A 23,601-nucleotide genomic window follows, 5' to 3' on the forward strand; every position below is an offset into this window, starting at 1 on the left:
GTCCTGAGGAACCCTGTCTGGTCAGTGCGTGGAGGAGCCTGCATCCTGCCCCCCATGTCTGAACAGAAGAGGGATGCCCCAACACCAATAGAAGTCTCCATGCCACAAAAGATGCCATGATCGGAGTTTCTTGCCAATCTTCTCCCTTCTCCCATCCCCCCCACCCCAGTTCTACTACAGTATGTATGAAGAGTTCCCAGCTATTGTCAAACATCCAGCGAGGGCTACGGTTACAATTCAACCAATAGTGAAACACCAAGGCAGATCAGGGCAGCTGCATCCCTCTGCATGGAGGCCATAGGGCAGGGGCCTGCACCACTGTCATTATTTCAGCCATGGAAGAGGGCAGGGTCTGGGTGGCTAGAAAGGAAGGTTGCTGGTTACAGCATTCGGGTTCCTTGGCCTTCAGAGAGCCCTTTCTTTATCCTATACCTGCAAAGCTCACAGGGCTGGTTCCCTCCAGGAGAGAATTGAGCCGCTGAAGTCAAACTGATCACATGCTTCTTGTCCAACTTGCCACCCTCTTCTTGGATGCCCCCGTTTTCAGCCGGTTTGTTTGTGACGGGTGTGGGGTCTCCGTCTCTCACAGAAAGGGCCTCCCGGCTCAGTGGAGCGATCTGGCATGCTGAGCTGTAATGATCTCTCAGCACAGTGTTCTGTTATGGTAAAAGAAAACAAGGTATTATGCAAAAATAGCCATTGTGGTGCTACGCTTCCATGTATTGCAGGGGAGGTGATGCAGGGGGAGAGAACAACCAGGATTCCTTAGAGAATAAACAAATCAAAAGAGGGTTTGTCCTTTGAGCTCTCCCAGGGATTTGGGGCAGTCACTGTTCTCTAAGGAGCCAGTCTGAGAACCCGTGTACCAAAATCTCCCACTGATTTCCACTGGCATTTTGGGGGTTGTAGGTAACCCAGGGCTGGTAACACCTTAGTAAAAGCACAGCTGCTACAGCAGTTCATGAATAGAGTCCATGGTCTGATTGAAGAGAGCACAGGAGATGCTGGAACAGACGAGGTTGGAATATCAATGGTTAAATATAGCTGATAGACAAGAACAAAGGCAAACAAAATATAGGTGACAATGCAGCCAAAGTTACTGAGGAGCTGCAAACATACCTACCACTCCTCCCGCTGTAGCAAAAGATATCAGGCCAGGACCTCAAGTGGTGCAAATCAGCATAGCTCCATTGCCCAGGGATATTTTAAGGAACTAGACCAGCTAATGTAAGAAACATGAGACCTGTCAATCCTATGTTCTCATATAGTGCAGCAGAAAATATGGGGAGGAAGGGTCAAACCACAGCCATTACTGAAGCTAAACTCCCATTGATTTAAGTGGTGGGTTTGCCTGAGTAAGAACTACAGAATTGGACACAAGAGTGTAAAACTGGTAAAAATTATCAATGTGCCAAAGGGCCTATTTTCCTTTCACTGTTACTATTTCGAGACGGGCTTTGCACTGCGGTAGGAGAGTTTATAAGCATTTACATCCACCATTCCACTTCTCTCTCTGCAAAATATTCCCTGAGTTATTTGTTTCCCAATGTCAGTGTTCCCCAGCACTGAACCAAGCCACAGAATTTATGTTGGTAATAAAATTTGTCATGATGCCAATCAAATTGCAAAAAGTGTAATGACCTTTTATTATAGTGCAATCCCTTTCCTAATAACATTTGCTCTGCAAAAAACTTATTTTGCTTTCAGATGGTTTATTGGGGGCAGCCCATAGCCCTTTGCTACAGAAAGAAATAGGGAGAATGTAAACCTAGACAGACCCTTAAAGGATAATGCAAATAGAGAATTCTGAAAGTTCACTAGAAGAACTGGAAACACGTACACACCTGCTGGTTTATAATGGTGCCATGTTTTTTCATAATCTGAGTAAACACAGTGCGTTTTGGGTAAGTTTATTTGTACCTTTTGAAGCCTACCTAGTAAAATGACTAGTCATTTTAAAATAAGTCAATCATAACTTCGGACAGATTTCCCCTGGAAGACTGAATTGTAGAGTCTTTGAAGTTATTATAATGTGTCCATTATTAGTAACGTAAGGAGACTGTGGCTTTCTAACAAAATCTACAAAGAATGAAGCCATAGCTGTTTATCAGACAGTGTGAGAGCAAAGCAGAACTGCTGCTTCTGATGAGAAGTAATGCTAGGTCTATGTATAGATACATCAATCCACGGTCTTTACGGAACCTGCCACGCCAGCCCTGCCCATGATATAAGCAGGAGCAAATGAATGTAGGATGCAGTGGTCAGGCTAGCATTGAGAATACATTTTCACTTAACCTGAATTGTTCCAAATCAACCTAACATAGCAGGAATGATGATGATAAATCTCACGCTCTGCCTTGTAACAGCTTCACCCTGCACAAGAGCAGTGTACGCCTGTACTGATATCAAACCTCTATAAAGAGAACCTGTTAAAACACCAGCACTATAAAGTTGGTCCCAGCATTTCAGTGCTATGCTCTAAATGAAATGCTTCCTCCGCTCCCCCCCCCGCCTTTGATCAAAGGATGGGTCTTTCTTATGGCTCCTCTCTCCTGGTGTGGATTTCCAGGCTGGAGGTGGAGAAGCCCAATCAGTGTGACACTCCCCTCCTTGGAGCTGTCATGAGCAATAAAAAATCCTTCCCTTCTCAAACTTCTTCAGCTTGAATCCTGCAGGATTTGCATCAGAGGCAGAATGTCAGAGCAGAACTCTCCAGTTCAAGCGGATAGCCTTCCCAGGCAGGATATACAAACAAACCCCAGCCACACTGCCAACCCTGTGCTGCTCATGACCCAAACGGATTCCCGGGACAAGTGGAGCAAAAAAATGGATTTTCTTTTATCAGTGATTGGATTTGCTGTAGATTTGGGCAACGTCTGGAGGTTCCCTTATATCTGTTATCAGAATGGAGGGGGTAAGGACACAGCTTTACTTTTTTAATTCTCTTCTAAAGAAAATAAAGTGGCTTTTTATTTTTCAGTTTTTAAAAATTTATTATTTCTTTCTTTTGTTTAGCTGGTTCTTACAGCGTTTATTGTGAACCCAGAAAGTGAATGACAAAACTTCTGCTGGGATTTGTCTCTCTTTTCTGTTTTACCAGTTCTTATTTTAAAGATCTTTCCAGCAATGCTGATCCTCATGAGATTAGAGGTGTGAATTTATGAATATGGGAGGGGAAGTGCCATTTTTTTGATTAATATACAAGTTTTTAAAAAAGAAAATGGAAAATGACGAATGGGACCAAAAAGATCAAATCCTGTGTGGTTGTTGTTAACTTTGCAGTCTTCCCAGTTTGTGAAACTGATCACTTGGGATGGCTTGCACACTTGGGATGGCTTGCACACTTGGGATGGCTTGCACACTTGGGATGGCTTGCATTTTAAGATCATCATTTCAAATGTCCAAAACATCCTTGCTTTACAATTACTGTGCAGGATTACAGGTGTAGGGCTAGCACAGTTATGGGCTTGAAAAATAAAGGCAAAGAGCTCCTTAAGGAGCTGTCCATGGTACTAGCCTTCAGAACTAAATAAACCAGACTTCAGTAGTTCAACCAATTAATTAAACATTCCAATTATTTCTTCCTGATAGAAATAATTACCTGAAAGTTCAAGACAAACCAGAATCCTGATTTTAGAACAGGTTTCCAGCAACTGATGAGCAAACAAACTGTTTTAAATAAACAAGAGTTTATTAAAAATCCTTTTTAAGAAAGTGAAAATGTGGAAATGAAGACTTTGTGTTGTTTGCAAAAGGCACAGTGAATTCAATTGCCAAAAGCCATGGGCATTTGGGTATCACACCTTAATGCATAGCAAATTAGAAAAAAATAATTAATGCCATGCTACACACTGCAGGCTGGATTCTGATCTCAGTTTCAGCCACGTAGATCCAAAATATCTACACTGAAGTCTATGGAGTTATTCTGGATTAACCCCCGTGAAACTGAGGGCAGCCATCAGTTCCTAGCTAGTCAATTTGGCCTGAGCATATTTTCCTTAAATGTGCCAAGTAAATATAAATGTAAAAGCCATTTAATAAAACTGTCAAAACAATCACAGGGTGTCTTAAATAAAGGAAAGAAGAGGAAATGGCACAAAGAGAGAAGTAGAGAGAGAGAGCGCACACATCAGATATGATTGGTTCATCATTTATGCTCCTAATATACATTAATAAAAGTAATTGTGTTTTAACTAGCTTTCCTTCCCCCCAGACATTCTGCTTTTGTCATACAATAGAACTTACAGAACTATTTGCAGTCTCATGAAAAGGCCATTTTCTAAGCTCTCCTTCCAAGACCAACCCTCTGCTTTCATAAAAGCCGGTTTCTGGGCTTCTCTCCCTCAAGAAAATTGAGTGTTGTATAAGTTGTTACAGTTGTGGGCTGCAAGTTACCTGCAAAGTAAGAGGAAACTTTCAAATTCTGTCCACTGTGAACACTTTTCTTTTTTTATTAACATTTAAAACACTCCTTGAAAGTAACGACTAGCAATGTCAGCTAGCACAGTCTTGTTTCATTCAGGAGTTTGCAGCCTTTGCTCTCCTTGCACAGAGAGGTGCGCAGCATTTGTTTTCTTCCTTGGCAAATTATCAGATTTTATAAAGAGCAGGATAGAGAGACTGTCGTGAACCAGGTCTCAATCATTCTATGCCTCTGTTTGCATTTCATGCAGCTATTTCTGCTGACTTCCAGTATGATGCACGTGAATTGCTGCAGCACTACTTGTTGGGGGGTTTACTGCTCCTGGCAGGTTATCAAATACATATTTCGAGCAACAGGCTGGTTAGCCTAGTTTCTAGTTGCTTTAAGAAGTGCTCTGGGGTCCTAGTTGTACATAAAAACATAAGAATACAAGAGCGGCCAGACTGGGTCAGACCAAAGGTCCATCTAGCTCAGCATCCTGTCTTCAAACAGTGGCCAATGCCAGGTGCCCCAGAGGGAATGAACAGACCAGGAAATCATCACGTGATCCATCCCCTGTCGCCCATTCCCAGCTTCTGGCAAACAAAGGCTACGGACACCATTGTACACAGGATTGTTTGTGCCTCTCCAATCTACAGCTGTAAAGGGTGGAGTTACAGTCACTGAAAACAGCCAGTCATTAAACAGCCTCATCCCCCTTTGGCCTAATGGACACTCTGACACCGCTGGGGCTGATAGTGCAGCTTTAGTGACTAGTGTGTGAACTCTGTGGTCAGAAATCCTGCTGGGAAAGGGTGACGTGGCTTCTACAAAAGGTAGTCAGTGGCAGCGGGTGCTAGTGTTTGGGCACGGGATGCCAGTTTGTTCCTGCTCAGTTGTCGCAGTTTGCTCATGCTTGAAAGGACATGGTCAGAAGAGAGAGCGTGGTTTTGAAGCATCCTTCCCCGGGTTCCCAAGTGGAGCTGAAAGAAGTGTGGGGCTGCCGTGTACTTTGTCAGGGTGCTGGTTGTTGGCTTTCTGCTGTGCACAGCACAGGCTGGCAGCCTTCCCCTTTCAAACCGTTTCACTTTCCCGTTCTCTTGCCCTTGCCTGACGCCACTGAGTTTTGGAGTCAGGCTTTTGACCCCATGAGGGAATCTATAAGCCCATGCTCCTGTGCACAGAGCTCCAAAAAGGGATGGAGCCAGAGCTCCCCTCTCCTCTTACCCTTCTGGGGAGTAATAAGCTGCATCCTGCACAGGTTCAGCCTTTGCAGGCCTGGAAGCTCTGGGTGGCATTCTGTATCTGCAAGGTACAATGCTTCCCTTTGCTTCCCCTGCTCAGCACAGCTCCGCCCTGCCCCTCACTCTGGGCTGTGCCAATAATAACCAAGCTCTATATCCCATCTGCGCTAGTGCCCACATGGCAATGCCTGTTCTGATTGTAATTGAAGAATTCAGAACAATTCTTCCATTCTCCTCCCCCTTGAGACCCAGCATCATCGGTTACATCTGCAACCTCATGTTACCACCACTATGCTTTACATTACAGTTGTGCTCAGGATCAGGCCGCGTTGTGCTTGGGGCTGTACAGACATCTAGCACGACACTGTCCCTGTTGCTGGCTGCTGCAGTAGCTCAAGCCAGCCTGAAGTGGGGCGATGCTGGGGATGAATAGCCATGAATTCCCTTGGGATCCAGGTCACTTTCCTTCAGTGCCTTCACTTGCATGGATCTGACACCACTGCAGCCTTTCAGCTGCTGAGCAGGCATCTTCGCCCTTGTCCTCTGGCTTTCTGGGGGTCAGTGTGACAGTGATGTCTTGGAAAATGTGTTTAGTGAGTCCTTGTTTTATAGACCAGGCCAGAACCAAATGACTATGGTGAGAGGCTGTTCTTGGATTCCCAGGCTGAGTCTGCAGTTGCAGGAGGCTTGGATAGTTCCAAGAAGTACCCAGATTTCTGGATGCTGATGCAAGCAGGAACCCAACACCTTTGCAGGTTCACCCCCGCCTAGTCACGTACCTTCCTGAGCAGGAGTTAAATGTCCCTTGTTCACATTCACAGCTCTGGTGACGCCCACATCTCCCTACCTGACCCCTTGCCAGTGGCCATTCATCCAAAGGAAAACCCCACATGTGCACTGGGTAGTATAAAACAGCCCTTTCCTCAGGTATAGGACTTTCAGAGAGAGGAGCCGTGGGGGGTAAATTAACTAATCCCAGTAGGGTAATCTGATGAATAGAGAAAGCAGTTCCAGTTAGAAAGAATCCAGTGGGCACAAGTCTAGCCCGAGTAATTACTGCATCGTCATGAATAATGCAAATTACAGCATTAATTATTGAGTTCATTGAGTGATGATACATATTCATTTGGATTTTCTACGTAGAGCCTTTAAAACCTGAAAGGTGCTTAATATCTTATTCTCTCCCTTCTGATTGTCTGCACGGCCCAGTGTTACAGCCAATCCATCTGTTCCTGGCTAAAAGGGGCCCCTTTATGTACAGGTAATGACACCATCGCACACAAGCTTCAGAACATCCAACCACTCATAAACGCCAGTGCGTTACCACAGCTCGTAGGGAGAAAACGTTGATCCATTGGCTCCGTTACACACACGCATGTACCCAGATAGTGTTGTCGAGAATTTGCAGTATGTCTCACAGACACTGAGCCCACTCAGTAAACGATCTCTCATCTACATTCCCACATATTGCATGGAGGACGGGCCAAATCCACCTTTAGTGTAACTCCACCAACATCAAGTCCCTGGGGAGCTGGGGGATCGGTACATACCTACCTGTTTGCAGGCGGGTCTGCTACATAAATGGGTCCCTTGTTGTCAGCATTGGGATGCTGAGGTGGGCTCTGTAGGAAGAGGTTTCTTCCAGTGCTTCCATGAGAGGTGCAGAGCGCTTGTGCACCCAGTCCTGTATCAGTGGGGTAGCAGGAAAACCACAGCTGCAACTTCGGGTTGAAATCCTGGCTCTGCTGAAGTCAATGGGAAAACTCCCATGGACTACAGTAGGGCCAGGATCTGAGCTCAGGTGCCCACCCCGTGCTCAGAGAGGGGCAGGATTGGTGACTCCGTTCTGGAGCCTAGACATGCTGTTTCAAATAGATATTCCCAACTCATCTGGCTGGCTTGTGAGTCTCCCTTTGGTGCTGTGGATGCCATGATGTTCTGTGGTAGCTTTGGCTCTCTCGTTGCAGGGGCCTTTCTCATTCCTTACACGCTGATGGCCATCTTTGGAGGAGTACCTCTCTTCTACATGGAGCTGGCCCTGGGACAGTTTCACAGGACAGGAGCTATCTCCATCTGGAAACGCATCTGTCCCATCTTTAAAGGTAAGACACCTCACCCTGGAAACTCAACATTCACTTAGCATTAATGGGTTGTGTCCTCTGCTTTGCCAAACTGAGAGAAATTAAGGTAAATGAGAGTCCTGCTGCAGGTAGGTACGTTGTCACCCCTTGTGAGATGAATTTGCAGTAATGTTATAGCTCACAGATAATGCCTCTTCCATGTCGCAACTGCCCCTCCCTCCCTGCACACAGAGCCTTGCAGCACACGGCTGTCCAAGCTCCCCAGCTCCCTGACCCCACTCCCGGGACCTCTTCCCCTTTCCACAACCTTTTCCCTTGCTCCTCTTAAAGCAGCAGTGTCCAAAATATGGAAAACCACAGAAATAAGGTAGCTGTCATAATAGGGCAAACTCATCCCAGATTAACTGGCCTGACACAACTAATGCTACTAGCAGTGCCTGGGAATAAAGCCCCGATCCCTGGAATCCAGTGCTCTGTGTACAGCTTTCACTCAGTGCCATGGAGTTATGCAGGGATGCCATGACTGATGTGGAAGAGAACCAATACACGTGGACTGCCTGGCTCCCAGGGATCCCATGATGTGCTCCTCTAAAGACCTTGCCCTTCTCTCCACACAGGCATTGGCTTTGCTATTTGCATCATCGCCCTGTACGTCTCCTTCTACTACAACACCATCATCGCCTGGGCCCTGTACTATTTCTACTCCTCCTTCACTGGTACCCTGCCCTGGACAAGCTGTGACAATCCCTGGAACACCCCCAACTGCACCAACTACTTTGGAAAGAGCAACGTGACCTGGACCACCTTCTCCAAGTCGCCAGCGGAAGAGTTTTATACGTAAGTGTATGTAAGTGGATTATGTGACTGGGCTAGGGGGAAATCTGTCACTCGTTGGCATCCAATCACCACAGCGCCTCAGCACGAGGGCCTGCTATGCAGAGTAGCAGAAGGAATGATACTTGGCATTTCCATTCAGGCACACACATAACAACACTGCTTTATATTTTCACTTGGGACTCTCAGCAAGATTTACAAACATGGCTCCTGCTGCTCCATGCGGTGGGTAAATACTATTACCCACATTTCACATACAGGGAAACTGAGGCATAGACCGGTTACGTGATTTGCCAACCCGAGGCCCTTATACATAGTGAGCCAGGGACTGGGTGAAGAGCAGCATGTAGGAGTCCCAGTGCTCGGGTTTCAGCCTTACCGTCTCAACCATGGTTCTTACAGGTCTGTCACAGCTCAGCAATGTTCCTCCTGGGGAAGGGCATTCTGGACTGTGCATGCCCAGGGAGGGTGTCAGATTTGACCATTACATCAGCCTCCCAGTGGACGATGGCTCAGCATTCCCCTCTCTTTCTTGTATTAGTGACTAAGCCGCCAGGGGTTTTTTGCCACAGGAGGAAGGTTCTTGAGATTCAGAAATCCAGTGGCCTGTATGACGTTGGCGGGATCCGCTGGCAGCTTCTCCTCTGCCTTTTTCTCCTCTTCACGATTGTTTACTTCAGCCTGTGGAAAGGAGTGAAAACCTCAGGGAAGGTAAGGAGGGCTCCCACACCTGTTCTTCCTGTCAGCGTCCGAATGTTTAATAACATCATATTTCAATGCAGAGGCATCATACAGCTAACACAGAGCCTGGTGCATTAACCCTCAGGACCTGCCGTGTAGATACACACCCCTAGTGCTCTGCATCTCACAAGCAAGCACCTCAGCAGAGGAGCCTGGTACAGCGCACTCACTGCGCTTGTGATCTGCTGTAATGGATGGGACTCCCTGGCAGAGCGGGGATTGCACATTGCCGAAGGTCTGCCTCCCAAGGATTGTTCACACATTAAATCTGGGAGTTATTTCTATAATAAACACATGTGAGAATCCTGGCATCCGATCCCTGGCAATCTGCAAATAAAGGAAAAAAGGCAAAATTCATCCAATAGATTGTAACTCATATCTGCTCTGCCATCATGGCACAGTCCATAAGAAATGCAGGTGGTTTTCTCCTGCAGTCTGTCTGCCTCATGTCCTCACTGCCCCAAAGCTTCCAACAATGTTACTCTCTCCAGTCCAGTGCTAAATACAGTCCCTTTCAACAATTTAAGGTGCCCTTGAAACTGGGCACTCCTTGTTTGCCAGCCGCCACGGCGGGGTTCTCTCTGTACACTATACTACAGTCTGCAAAAGAATAAATGGGAAGCAGAAGGAAAAAACATACCTCCTGGACTGATTTCCAGCAGTGCTGAGTAGAGTTATTCAAATAACTGATATTTCGGTTCAATGGCAAGTAAAAAAAAAAAAATTCACTCCAACCCCAAAATGAAATGTTTTGAATTTTTCAGTGAATCAAAAAGCTGAAAAAAAATCATGTGGGGTTGAATGAAATGTTTTGTTTTGATTTCAAGTATTTAAGGTTTTGTTTTAATTTAAAAAAAACAACAAAATTGAAGGAACTGTCAAAACAAAAAGTCATTTTGAATTGAAAAATTGAAACATTTTGACTTGCTCAGAAGCTGTGTCTGTTTTTTAACTGAAACAATTCAGCCAAACCGACACAAATTCCCCACACATTTTGGTGTTGCCGAATCTGCATTTTTCATGGACTCAAGATTTCGTGGAACGCTTTGGCTCGCTCGTTCGGCGTGCCCACTTGGAGTCAGTGGGGGCTCGGCACAAATCAGGCTCCAGATAAGCACATAGCATAGAATGTTGTTAGGATCAATTAGGGCAACCTCTGTTCCGACTGTTCTATCTGAATGATCAGTGCATGCACAGCCCCTGAGCAGCAAACTTCCCTCACCTACTCCCAGGTCACACCTGGGAATGCACAGGTGTAAGATCTCAGTCTTGCAAAGACTAAATGAGGTCATCTATCCATTTCCCTACCAAAGTTATTACTAAGTCCCCCCACAAGCTGTATGTATCATCCTTTCTCAGCAGCACAGCAGCACCTGGGAGGCGTGAAATTCTTTCCTACATTTGCCAAAGGCAATGAGCGAACCCATTCTAAGCTGACCGCACTACTGATCAGTGAGCCAGGGGCAGAATCCAATGTCACTGAGGTTTGGAGAGTCATTTTCTGACCCCCCAGCTGAGCGATCATCCAAACAGTGGCCACTAAAACTGAATTCCATTCGTCTCTCACCAGCTCAGACACAAAGATGGGAGGCTGTTTGACACAGAGCGTTGGTGACGACCCTGCAAATATCTGCATTAATTCTTTGCTGGATGTGACCTAGAGGAGTGGCTGGCATCTGTCTCTCCTGTCACTGAAACCCTTGTCTGGTCTCTCCTTCCAGGTGGTGTGGGTGACAGCTACGCTGCCTTATATTGTCCTCCTCATACTGCTGGTTCGGGGAGCTACTCTGCCAGGGGCTTGGAGAGGGATCGTCTTCTACCTCAGACCCGACTGGGAGAAGCTCATGAGCACTGCTGTAAGTTACACCCAGCAGATGCCCATCACAGGCTCTGACCTGCTAAGGAGCTCTGACTCCTTGCCGCTGGAGGTTTGTTATATTTGGTGATGTGTACAGGAGCCACCCGAGAGCCTGGAGGATGCTGAGGCAGGTTCAATGCTCCGTTTCATTTTTATATTTAAAACCATTTATGTGACGTCAGAGCTGGCTTGACAGCCCTGGAGACATCAGGCCTCTGCCTGTCTATCCCAGCATGGACAGACACAGGGTAAATGCCACACACGTCAGCCCAAACTCAACAGTCTTGGCTACATGAGGGACAATCAGAGGTGTAGGATCTCTGCCAGCACCAGCCAGGCTGGAGGCTGTTGTGTTGACTGGGCACAGGCCTTCCTCTGCCACATTGCCTTGCCCTGCTCTGAGTGTGACATAATGGTAACAGCGGCCTAACTACACTGCCCTTCCACTGCTGAAGCCCCAGGCTGGGGCTACGTCATGGGGGGCCTTAAAGAACATAAGAACGGCCACGCTGGGCCAGACCAATGACCCATCTAGCTCAGTATCCTGTCTTCTGAAAGTGGCTGGTTCCCGGTTCTTCAGAACAGGGCAATTACCAAGTGATCCACCCCCTGTCATCCAGTCCCAGCTTCTGGAAGTCAGAGATTTAGGGACACCCATGGCATGGGGTTGCATCCCTGACCATCTTGGTTAATAGCCATTAAGGGATCTATCCTCCATGAACTTATCTAATTCTTTTCTGAACCCAGTTCTACTTCTGATCTTCACAACATCCCCTGGCAAAGAGTTCCACAGCTTGACTGTGCGTTGTGTCAAGAAGTACTTCCTTTTGTTTGTTTTAACGCTGTTGCCTACTAATTTCATTGCGCGGCCCCTGGTTCTTGTGTTATGTGCAGGGGTAAATAACACGTCCCTAGTCACTTTCCCCACACCAGACATGATTTTATAGACCTCAATCATATCCTCCCTTAGTCGCCTCTTTTGTAGGCTGAACAGTCCCAGTCTAAAGGCAAGGACAAAGACTTGTAAGCAATGTGGTAGAGAAGGGGGGACTCAGAGGGAGAGGCTGATGTGATCAGAGCAACCAATCAGGGAGATGACGCTAGCAGCAGTGTTAAATGTGCTTAATGTGACATTAATTGCACCTGCTGGATCTCCCATCCTCCGACATGATGGTACATCTGCTGTATCCACCTCAGCAAGCAACTGCCTTTAAATGCCACCCCAACCCTCCCAGCTGCCAGTGCTTGCGGATTCATTTGGCAGAGACTCCCAGCGCAGATCTGAGAACCAGAGAGTAATGGGTTCATTATTCCTTCAGAAAATAGAGGCGCACTGGACAAGCTCTTGCAAATGTAAATCTTTAATTGAATTACCCATCTCATTTGCCGTCAAGTGTTATTTATGCTGTGTTTTCGCCCCATCTTTGTAAAGCTGGCCTGACAATAGACTTCCTGTCTGTAATTACTGCAGAGCTGCACTTGAGAATTTTCATTAAAGGTAATCAGGGATATACTTTCCAATTAAAACCTTTCATAACAGATACATGGCCAATCATGCTGCAGCCATCACGTTTTCCAGGAACTGTGAGCAAGCCCCACTGTAGCTGGATGCCAGGAGAGGGTTTGGGTGCGCTGCAGTTTCACATCCTCATCCCTTCTCTCATCCTGATTTCTCTGCTTAGATTGCAGCTGAATTAGGTGTCACTGCTCAAGTTCTCTGCTACTAAATTACCCGTGGAAGTACACCTGCTTCCCTTCACCCTAGAAGAGCTGTCTCCCCAACTCCTCCCTGTGTCTGGGGTCTCCTTCCAGGAGGAATTGGGGAGCAAGGGCAAGCAAGGGAACCATATCCAAGAAACAGTAGTCAGGAAAATGTATTTAAATAGGGGTCACCAATGTGACACACAACCCCAGGGCTCGTCTGCACTGGGACCTCACATTGTGTTAAAGCCGGTCCCTGAGCTGCATGGGATCTATTACATTTACACACATAACACCCGTCGGCACTGCGAGAGTGGTGCAGAGGGGCCACAGTGTAAACAAGAATCTAGCATGGAGCGTTCAGCACTGGAGCAGCTGGTTGCTCCCTGGGACTAACCACGACCTGCTGACGTGATACCCTGCCAATACTTGGTTGCGTGTACCATGTTAGTTACCACCACTCCTCTGGGCCACGCTCCAGAGTGATGTAATTGCCCAGCGCAGACGGGCCCAGCGAAGAGCAGACACACATATAAGGCACAGTGCCACAGGCACCCTGGCCAACCTGGAATTTTTTCTGCGCTTTCAAAATGAGGCAAAAGGCAAATTTCAGAAACAGACGGTTAGGGCTGCACTCCATTACACACAGCCTGGGGGTCAGAGAGAACGCAAGGGAGCTGACCTATTTGTGGTGCCCACATTCACACCCCATGCCGCTGTCTCCCTGAGAGCGGGAGGCGGCCTGTGTGTGTTTGGGAGATGGGCTTCCTGGCCGGGTCACGGCCCCTGGGATCCACCCATTCTCCTGCCTCTAACCCAGCATCTCTGCTTGTTTGGCCAGGTTTGGGTTGATGCTGCTGCCCAGATCTTTTTCTCCTTGGGCCCTGGATTTGGTGTTCTTCTCGCGCTCGCCAGTTACAACCATTTCAACAATAACTGTTACCGGTAAGAAACCGCGGACTCTGCCCTGGCAGAATAGCCAGAAGCAGGGATGTGAGCTGAGCCTCCCATGTGCAGCAGAACACACAGAAAACTCCCCCACATCTCTGCACAGGCTAGCACGGGGCAGACTCCCTCCCGTAGGCCTGCCCCTTGTCCCCCATTCTTGCCTGCAGGTGAGAATTCTAGTCCTTGGGCTCCTCACTGCCTCCGGTGCAAATGGAAGAGCCAGAGGAGCAAGTTCTTAGAACGGGGTCCCCAGTTCATCTCTGCCGGGTATAAAGGTGCAGGTGCAAGTTTTGAAGGCACAAATTGCCCCTGCAGAAGGGCAGCTGGGCCTCTGCCTGAGCAAAAATACCCCTGAAAGTGCCAGGCCTATGTGATCACGCAGTGCGCCCCGAGCCACATCTGGCAGGACAGTGAGCCCAAGCAGTGGGATGGGAGCCTCTCCAGCTTCCCTCCTGTTCCCATGCACTGGGGGGAAGGGTATCAGCAGCCACTGCTCTGCTGCCTGGGAATGCTGCTTCTAAGCAGTCAGGCACCTTCCGGAGGATTCCCAGAGGGCACTGGGGGCTTTCATGGGATTGCTCAGCTGGGTGGATCTTAGAAATGTCTCTGTCTTCCAGAAAGAACTGGTTTCTACGCTGTTTCTGCACATATCAGTAACACCCCCAACAGGCAGGGCCAGCCGCCCCAAATCACTCAGTGCTCTCATCCCAGCACCAGGGGAGACCATGCTGTCGCCTGGACAGAGGGCTGCCTCAAACCAATTGTCACTGCAGGATCCAAACTCCCAGATGTGCAATCTATGGGAACCTTCCTGAAAGAGGAGCGGCCAGGCACGCCGGAGCGCTAATCCCAGCTCTGACAGTGTAAAGCCTACTCCGTTCTGCACAGAGCAGGGGCAGCCCTCTGGCTCCTGGCTGGATGTCAGTGTCCCAGAGACTGGACTCCCCAGGTGCAATCCAAATCCCAGCACTTATGCCTGTGGGTGCTCTACCCCCTGGTGCATAAGGAAATTCTGTCTGGCTCTTTGTTCATTCCTAAGTAAGCAGAGTTGTCCTTCCCAAGCATGAATTCTGCCTCCAGAGCTGGAAGCAGCAGCGGTCCTGGCCACTCAGGTGCATGGGAATGAATCCCTCTTGTGCCTCATGAAGTGAGCGAACTGAACCTCACGTTTACAGCTCTTACTCTTTATGGTTTCTTTGGGGAGGGGGATAAGGGGAAGGCTTTGGGCCTCTGGGTACTGGGGCTAGAAATGAAAATGCAAAAACAGGTTGTGAAATACCTTGTCCTTCTAGTCACCCGCTCCCGTTCTGCCTTCCAGAGACGCCATAGTCACCAGCGTGGTGAACTGTCTGACCAGCTTCCTGTCAGGGTTTGTCATTTTCACAGTGCTGGGCTACATGGCTGAAATGAGAGATGTGGAGGTGGAAGATGTAGCAAAAGATAAAGGTTTGCCTCCCTTACACCTGTTAGCCTTGGAATAGCCCTTCCCCTTAGCCCTGGCCAGCTGTGGATATCAGCAAGCTGCCTGTCTGGAGCCATGCATTAGGGACTGGGGGGTGAAACCAGCGTATTGAGCATCAAGAGCTGAGTTATGTCCCTTGCTTTGCTGTATGACCCTGGGCAAGTCACTTCCCCTTTCTGTGCCTCAGCTGTCCCCATCTATTGTAAGGAAAGACAATTCTCACCAACCTCACAGGGCTTAAATGATATGTGTCAGTACAGTGATCACTGCATGAACGTTTAGATTCCAGACCATGACTCAGGTTGGAGCTTTCCTAGAAGTGTCAAAGCGCTGGAGTCACATAGCTGCAAGTGGGGGCAGAATAAGTCCTCTCCAAGCTAACAAACGTGGGGTGGTGACTACAGAGACAGTAATGGCCAAAGCTGTCCATGATTAGACTAAGCAAGAGCGAGGTCAACTGGGCAGTGGAATAACCTGCCACAGGAGGGGATGGAATCCCTTGCAATCCAGGAAGGGAAATCCCAGACTGGTAACGCCTGGCAGGGATGAGTAAGGGCAAGATTTTCACAGACATTTATCTGCCACTCATGCCTTTGAAAATCTCCACCTAAATGTTTTTCCGGCATGGGAAGAAAATCATCATGAGCAGAAGGCAGATGCCCTGGGGCTTTCATAACACAGACTATTTTCATAGCAACCGGATGGAAGGAAATAACCTGATGTTCCCTTCTAGGTCCGAGTCTCCTTTTTATAACCTACCCTGAGGCCATCGCAAATATGGTGGGTTCTACCTTCTTCGCCATCATATTCTTCCTCATGATGATCACTCTGGGGTTGGACAGCACGGTAGGTACTTTGATTTCCCTATGGGGCGAGAGCAAAATGATCCAAGAAAGTCAAGATTATATGTTCCAGACCCCTCGCTCCAAGAAGAGTTACTTTGGGGGGGGGGGCAGGAACAGTAACAAAGAATATGCCGTCTGTACCTCTCTAAATATGACCCAGGTATGGATGAACTCAGCATGTCTTTGATTCCTCTCTGTTCAGAGCCTGATCTTGCTTCCCCCAAAGTCCACGTGAGTAGAAAATTGGCTTCAAAAGAACTAGGACTGGGTCTTGAGCAATACTCCCTGCAAGCTGTGGGAGCAACGCATGCTCAGCATGTTTCAGGATCAGGCCCCATTGCTATTTGGTGTTGCTTGGCCTATCAATGTTCCTTACAAGCCCCCAAGATGCTAGAAGAACTCAAGCTTTGGTAGAGCTGGTTAGGAAAATGAGAACATACAAAAGTGTAAAAGTTTTCACCAAAAAAAAGGTTTTCATGTTCTATAAATTTCATTTCATCTGAATATTTATTATAAGATTTCATGATTTTTTAAAAAATGTGAAAATAAACCACGGTGAACCATGGTAAACCACATTCCCCACAGTTGATAACATCTGTGCAGGAAATTGTAAATCAAACCCTGGGGAAGGGGTAAATTTTGCTCTCTATTACATGAGCCAACATACACATTCATGGGATTGCACCAAGAGCAGAATTTCACGTTGTGCTTCATTTTTCTGGCTCACCCAAATGTCTTATCTGGCTGCTTTTGCAGTTTGGAGGCCTGGAAGCAGTGATCACAGCGGTAATGGACGAATACCCTCACACCCTAGCAAAGCAAAGGGAGCTGTTCGTACTTGGCCTCATCACCATATGCTTTCTGGGCTCTCTCACCACCCTTACGCACGTGAGTAAGCCTGAGCCACATTAGATGCTACCTCCTTCCTCTGCAGGCCCAACATCACAGGCTTTGCAAAAAGTTCAGCCATGAAAACTGGCTACAACGAACATAGAGCCCAGTTCAGATAATCTTTTCCAATCAGAATGACTTTGCATTTGTCAACATTGAATTTCATCTGCACCACCCAGTCACCTGGCTTGGGAAGATCTCTCTGGAGTTCTCCACAACCTTCTCCACCCTCAACTGGCTTGGTTAATTTTGAGTCACTTGCAAATTTTGCTACCTTGCTTTCTATGCCATGTCCCAGATCATTAAAAAGCATACTAAACAACAGTCCTAGCCCAAACCTGAGGGAACCACTATGGGTTTATGCCCATTTATTGCTATTGGTTTTGTTTATGTCTTTTAGCTGGTTCATAACACGGCTGTACCCCTCAGCCCAAAACTAATTATTTTTCCTTGAGTGTGGGACTTAGTCAAAGGCTTTGAGAAAGTCCAAATAAGCTTGATCAGCTGGCTCTCCATTATTGGCTATTTTGCTGACACATTCAAAACATTATAGTCGTTTGAAGTGTCCCTGTTTTCCTTTTTAGAGCCCATCCTGCTTTGTTGGTATGTTCCTGTTAGGTGAGGGGCGGGGGTGTAACAGAACTCTTCTCTCCCTTGTTTCACATCTAGCTCCTCTTAACTTCTCCGAGAAGATTCCCTTTACTGACTCCCTCAATCAGTCAGCTCCATGACTGGCACCTGAGCCTATACCTAGAGAGAGAGAAAAAAGTCTCCTTCACTTTCTTCTTAACCCCTTCCCGCCCAAGGACCACATGGGGCTTGTTGGTGTCAGTGTGAACAGAATGCTTGAGAAAACTAGTGCAACAGAAGTGGCTAAAGTTCAGCATTGCACTTCCCATGTAAGAGCCAGTACAATCACAGCCTGCTTGTGTTTGTCATTCCAGGGTGGAGCATATGTTGTCAAACTGCTGGAGGAGTTTGGTGCCGGCTGCTCAATTCTGGCAGTGGTGTTACTGGAAGCAATAGCTGTGTCGTGGTTTTATGGTAAGGAGAAAAAAATCCCTCTCCATCACTAGGTTTATATTATGCACCAGAATAACCTACAGTCATGATCCTGCAAAGACTTACACGGGTGCTTTACTTTATGCACATAAGTTCCAGTGACTTCAATGGACTCCTCATGTATAAATGTTTATATGTGCATGAATCATTCAATGGCTGGGGCCAACAATGACCACCTATATGTGGAGCAGTTCCTAGCACTTTCATGAAATTCTTTCAAAATAAGTCCTCTGCTCCGCATGTGCTGCCTGATTCCTCCCTGCTGTGACAGTGACACCATGTCTGTGATTTTCCTGCCCCCCATACAGGAATTCAGAGGTTCTGTAATGATGTCAAAGCCATGCTGGGCTTCACCCCAGGGATATTCTGGAAGGTCTGCTGGGTTGCCATCAGCCCTGCCTTTTTAGCGGTAAGTATATTTGTCCCAAGGAAAAAATTAAGTTTACAACTTTCCTTTAACTTTCTATCAAGCAAGTCCCTCTCTGGCTTGCTGGAGCTCTGGCATGCAGCCTGACTGAGCCTGTGACCCAGAGATGCCTATGCACAGTTTCCTGTCCAGTTCATGGTGACAGAGAAAACCACTTGGATGTGTCAGGGAGAAAGACTGCTTATGGAAAGTCTCCCCTTTGTTTGTGGTAGCAAGAAATCAATAGGAAACTCTTAAATTGAAAAGGGAGCATGACATGCTGTCTGTACTCACTGAGACTGCGTATTTGTCAAACAAAAGGCCATACGGTATATGCTCAGGCTCATAAGAGTCTATGTACCATGGGCCAAGCTCACAGATGGCAGCTGCAATTCAGTTAAAGTCAACACAATCATGCCTGCTTACACCAGCATTGAATTTGGCCCTATCATGTCCCCCTTATAAAATAAAGCTGTTGACACTATAGACTGCAATGTACTGTGGCTTAACCTGCCAAGTTTGCTATTTTAAATGCAACTCCAGTGCTATGCTTTGTACTGGATCCATCACCTTTGAAGTGCTAACCTTTCACTGGACTTCAAAGATGCCCCATCTGTAAAACGAGGAGGATATTCATATTACCTACTTTGCACAGGGAGAGGGATTGTGAGGATTAATTAACATTTTAAGCCCTTTGAGATTCTAGGTTGTCATCAAGGCAGAAGGAAAATGATTTAGTTATACCAATCAGACATGTGACTGGAGTGCAGTTTTCTTCATCTGATGAAACCCCACAAACAAACTGGATCAGTGTTAGGAATATAATTCTGGGAAATGTCAGTTTAAAATCCAGATTGGCCTTTGAAGATTAGATTACAAATAGTAGAGAAGTAAGAGCATCAAATTAGGCTGCACAATAAACTTTGATTTACAGTGGGATTGGTGAGATGTTGTACACTGATTTGATTTAATTGGAGAGCTGGTTCAAGGTGATGCTAGTATAATCATGAACAAATAATTCCAGGAGGAAAAAACCTAGTGATGCTGTTTTAAATGGCTTTTTATCACAGTGTGATCTACCACCACACTAGCTTTCTAAATTCTCTCAAATGCTACTGCCCCTCCAGTCTGCATTTTATTTTCCTTTCTTGCCCTTGGAAGTTTTAAACAAACTCCTAGACTTCCAAGGCGTATGTGTGTGTGTGTGTGAGAAAGAGAGAGTTTGCAGTGAATGTTCTGATGGTGCCATTAATACAGCAGTATCTGTTCGCATTATAAGTAGCAAAGTATCACACTGAAATCACAGCTTCTCCTCCAGCAGCAAACACTAACAAACTAGAATTTCTAAATTCAATCCCAGGCCGTTCCCCTTTAATAGGAGACACTGACAGTCTGCAGAGCACCCGAGTTGTAGTTGCTGAGCTCCCACCAGGCTGCATGAAGCTTGTGTACAAAATACCACCCATCTATTAACATTCCTGGGGGAGTGGCACAGGGGACGGATCCTGAAATGCAGGCCCCGTAAAGGGACACTCCCAGGGCAGTCTGAATGGGATAAGTCTGGTCTCAGTCAAGTTCCTGGTGGACAGACGGCCACATCACAAAACCAGCCTCACAGCTGGCACCTTATTGGCAGTGCAGGCAGAGAGGCCATTGGCTGAATTGACCCTGGAGACTGAACTCTTCTTAGGTCAGGGAGCAGGCACATGGGTGGGGCAGAATGAGGAAGCTGGCACTGCTGCTGCCTGGCCTGGAACAGTTCTGGAGAGAAAGACAGTGAGTCCGTCTCCAGGATTGCCAGCACAGGACCTTCCCTAGCACTAAACCCATTTGCAAATGTACCTAAAAGACATTAAACTCATAAAGCCGAGGGCTAAATAATCCACCCTAACTGATCCCCTGGGAATTCAATGAGGTTACACCAGGGATGAATGTACCCCCCGTGTGCTGGAGGAGCTGGCATAGTACCTTGCACTGCAGAAGGTCCCATGACTTGCTGGTGGAAGGGTGGGGGAGTCCTAGCTGGCCTGAAAGGAATCTGCCTAATCACTGGCCTCTTTAGCTTTTCATCGTACAGACGATTTGCCACATCGTGTGATGCAGTGCAGTGGCACATGTCATAGGAGAAGCCCTGTCCTTTTCTGACAGAGACACCAGGCCAGATTCATCCCTGGTGTGAATCCACTGAAACTGGCTGAGAGGTGGTTGTGGAGCATGTGACTTGTTGCGCTGTTCCGTGAATGTGCTCACCTGATGTTGGTTGTGTTATCTGTTAACAGTTTATAATAGTCAGCTCTCTCCTGGACCAGCCGCCGCTCATGCTGTTTGACTATCGCTATCCCGAGTGGAGTATCTCAGTGGGATACCTAATAGGAGCATCGTCCTTCATCTGTATCCCTTTCTACATGGTGTACAAGCTGGTCTGGACTCCTGGATCCCTTAAGCAGGTCAGGAAGAGCTGAGTGTCACGCATCACAATCCTGTGTGGGCCAGATATTGTGGGAGCCAGTGTTTGGTGCAGCACATTTTGAAAGACTTGAAAGGGGTCAAGTCTTCAACAGGCCGGCAGGGTCTGGAAGCTCTGTAGAAAAGTTCTGCTCATCCCCTAGTGACTGTGTTCATGTGGCAATTATATCATGACAGATGAACTGGTTTTAAATTGGCCCAGGCTAGCACTGTTGGCCTGCCCAGCCTAGATCAGCAACAGTCATTTTAAAGCCTTTCTCGAGGCCTGGCTAGGGGACCATGGGGCCACATCTGGAATATGGATCTAATGGTTATCCCTGGTCTACAATGGCCAGAACTCCTCCCTGGTGTACCCCATTGACTTTAATGAGTGAACTTTGCCCACTGGGTTTATATTGCATTAGCCTGAATCTTTCTAAAACCATGAGGACAAGCAGTTCCCCTAACAGGATTCAATCCCACATCACACTGTAGTGACCAATCTGAGAGCAGCTCAGTAGGTTCCAAAGTCCCTCACTCCTCCTCAGCTGAGGGAAAGACCCCATCTCCCAGCCACAGGGCTCCCGCACCCCAAGCACAATTACATCAGGGGCCGTCCTGACAGAAGAGAGGCATGTCAGCATTAACCTGAGAGCACAGTGCACCCGCTGAGCTGTCGTGCCATCATTTGTGATTGGCTTAAACTGCAGCAGGCACCATGGTGCCATCAACCACGTGAGAATCACAAGGATGTACCCAGGCTTCTGGCATTTCAATGGCATGTGAGAGAGGCAGAGAAACTGCCCAGCTTTTGTCCCAACATGGCACCAGTTACATTAGCCACCAGAGCCGTAGGTAACCCCTGGCTTTTTCTTTGCTTGTATCCTCTAGCGTCTAGCAGTGTGTATTCGACCAGAGAAAGCCATACGAGACCAGCAAGCGGATTCAGTATGTATGTCATCAGAGCCATAGTCCTACGGAGCACACCAAGGGACATTGGACTGCTGTTCAGCTTTACTGTTATTTACCAAACCAACTAAGAGACAGGGAAGAGAAAAGCTGCCATCACTGTTTAAACTGCTCCCCTGCTTCTCTCCCCTAAGAGTTGTACACACTGGCCAAAGCTCACCACAGGGTGTGGAGAACACACCTAATCCACCGTCTATGGGCCGTGTCCTCCTGCCATAGCAGCTGTACACAAACCAGCACCTCCATAAAAGCCTGTACTGTCCAGGTCTTAATAATGGGCTCGATCCAATCCCCATTGAAGGCAGTAAGACTCTTTCTGCAATGAGAGCTGGATTGGCCCTTAAATGTGTCTGAGGTATACATAAAATTTTAGTCTGAGCGGAAGCCTGATTGTAATAGAATCACAGAGACGTAGGACAGAACGGGACCTCAAGAGGTCATCTAGTCACACCCCCCCATGCTAGTTGGGAGCACAACCCACTTAATAAATGGTGTTGCCAAACTCCCCTATGACTATGCCATTGGTAAGCCCCAAAGTGGGGTTCGGCTGCTACTTCATTAACATTGCGCCATGACCTGGCTGCTAGTTCAGACAGGTGCAGACAGTGGACTGTGAAGGAGGAACCTGTTCTTCACACACATGTCAGGGGAAAGAACAGCCAGGTGGGGAGAGTAAATGGATGTGTGTGTACATAGTCTTTTTTTTTTCTTCAATATTCTGAGCCAAATTCAACTGGCAACCAGCATGGTAAGTTCCATATTAGATATAAATTAGCCAGAAAATAATGGTAAGGCGTAGAGGAATGTAACTTGCATCAACGCGTAGGCAGGTATGCAAACCTAGAGCTACTGACATGCTGAAGGAGCCCAGGAGTGTGGTGTATCATCGGAGAAACAACTCATAGGAAAGCATAAGACAAGGAGAGCACTTGATGGTGATCACAGTTACCCTTTTTACATCCTGAGTAATTCCACTGACTTCAGTCAAAGTGCTCTAGTTTTACAGCAAGATAACTAAGATCACAATCTGGCCCAAAACGCTGCATGCCAAATTAGCACAAGTTACCCTCCCTTGCAACTGACATGCATTTGCTAGCCCCTGACACAGTATCCCCTGAATGTGGCAGACAGACTTCTGTGGGAGGTGCACCTGGGTCTGGTATCAAAGTCCCCTTTCAAAGAGAAAACAAAGCACAAGGAGAAAGTATAACTCACAAAACAAGCTCCTCTCATTGTTCACTTGTTTGAAAGTCATGATGCTGAATTCAAAACCACTTGGGTTCTAGCTACACGTGGGATGAATTCCGTATTGCTAATTCTGATTCTGAGATGACACCCTAATCCTTTGGGCCACACAAAGAAGGGACACATAGCTGTGAATACAATTCATGAATCATTTATAAATGCTTGCAGTCTCCTTGTTCAAACGTACTAAATGTGGCGTGCAAAAGCCGCATGACTGCTTATTTAACACATGACTGATGTGGAAAATAAATGTGACGTTGAGTGTTATGACATAAACCTAGTTGTGGATGTAGAATCTGAAGTTTTGTTTTCCTAAAAGCAAAATGCCGTCAGATGATCTTAGAATACCTCACTGGTTTTTGTTTTGTTTTGTTTGTTTGTTTTGTAAGTGTATTAAAGAGTTGACTAGCTTCTACTGTGGATCTAGATTTGGATGCACTACTGGTCTGCGTGGGTTTCATTGGGGA

At 47.0% G+C, this 23,601-nt stretch overlaps 1 protein-coding gene across 1 annotated transcript; it reads left to right on the forward strand.

Moving 5' to 3' along the window:
* Positions 1–2,694: 2,694 nt before the first annotated feature.
* On the forward strand, positions 2,695–22,546 carry LOC120386277 (sodium-dependent serotonin transporter-like). The gene is made up of 13 exons (XM_039505420.1): positions 2,695–2,914; positions 7,614–7,748; positions 8,345–8,564; positions 9,134–9,272; positions 11,024–11,158; positions 13,703–13,806; positions 15,128–15,255; positions 16,005–16,117; positions 16,873–17,004; positions 17,952–18,051; positions 18,378–18,478; positions 20,755–20,922; positions 21,812–22,546. The coding sequence occupies exons 1-13, from the start codon at positions 2,695–2,697 to the stop codon at positions 21,890–21,892; spliced, it is 1,776 nt and encodes a 591-aa protein (XP_039361354.1). The 3' UTR covers positions 21,893–22,546.
* The last annotated feature ends 1,055 nt before the right edge of the window (positions 22,547–23,601 follow it).

This window comes from Mauremys reevesii, linkage group 18 (assembly GCF_016161935.1).
Source record: "Mauremys reevesii isolate NIE-2019 linkage group 18, ASM1616193v1, whole genome shotgun sequence".
NCBI lineage: Eukaryota > Metazoa > Chordata > Testudines > Geoemydidae > Mauremys > Mauremys reevesii.

Bases quoted from the DNA above. Each gene is read 5' to 3' on its own strand.
- LOC120386277 (XM_039505420.1), top strand. From the start codon at position 2,695: ATGTCAGAGCAGAACTCTCCAGTTCAAGCGGATAGCCTTCCCAGGCAG. The intron at 13,807-15,127 runs GTAAGAAACCGC...TCTGCCTTCCAG, and splicing joins TTCAACAATAACTGTTACCG to AGACGCCATAGTCACCAGCG. The intron at 15,256-16,004 runs GTTTGCCTCCCT...GTTCCCTTCTAG, and splicing joins AGATGTAGCAAAAGATAAAG to GTCCGAGTCTCCTTTTTATA.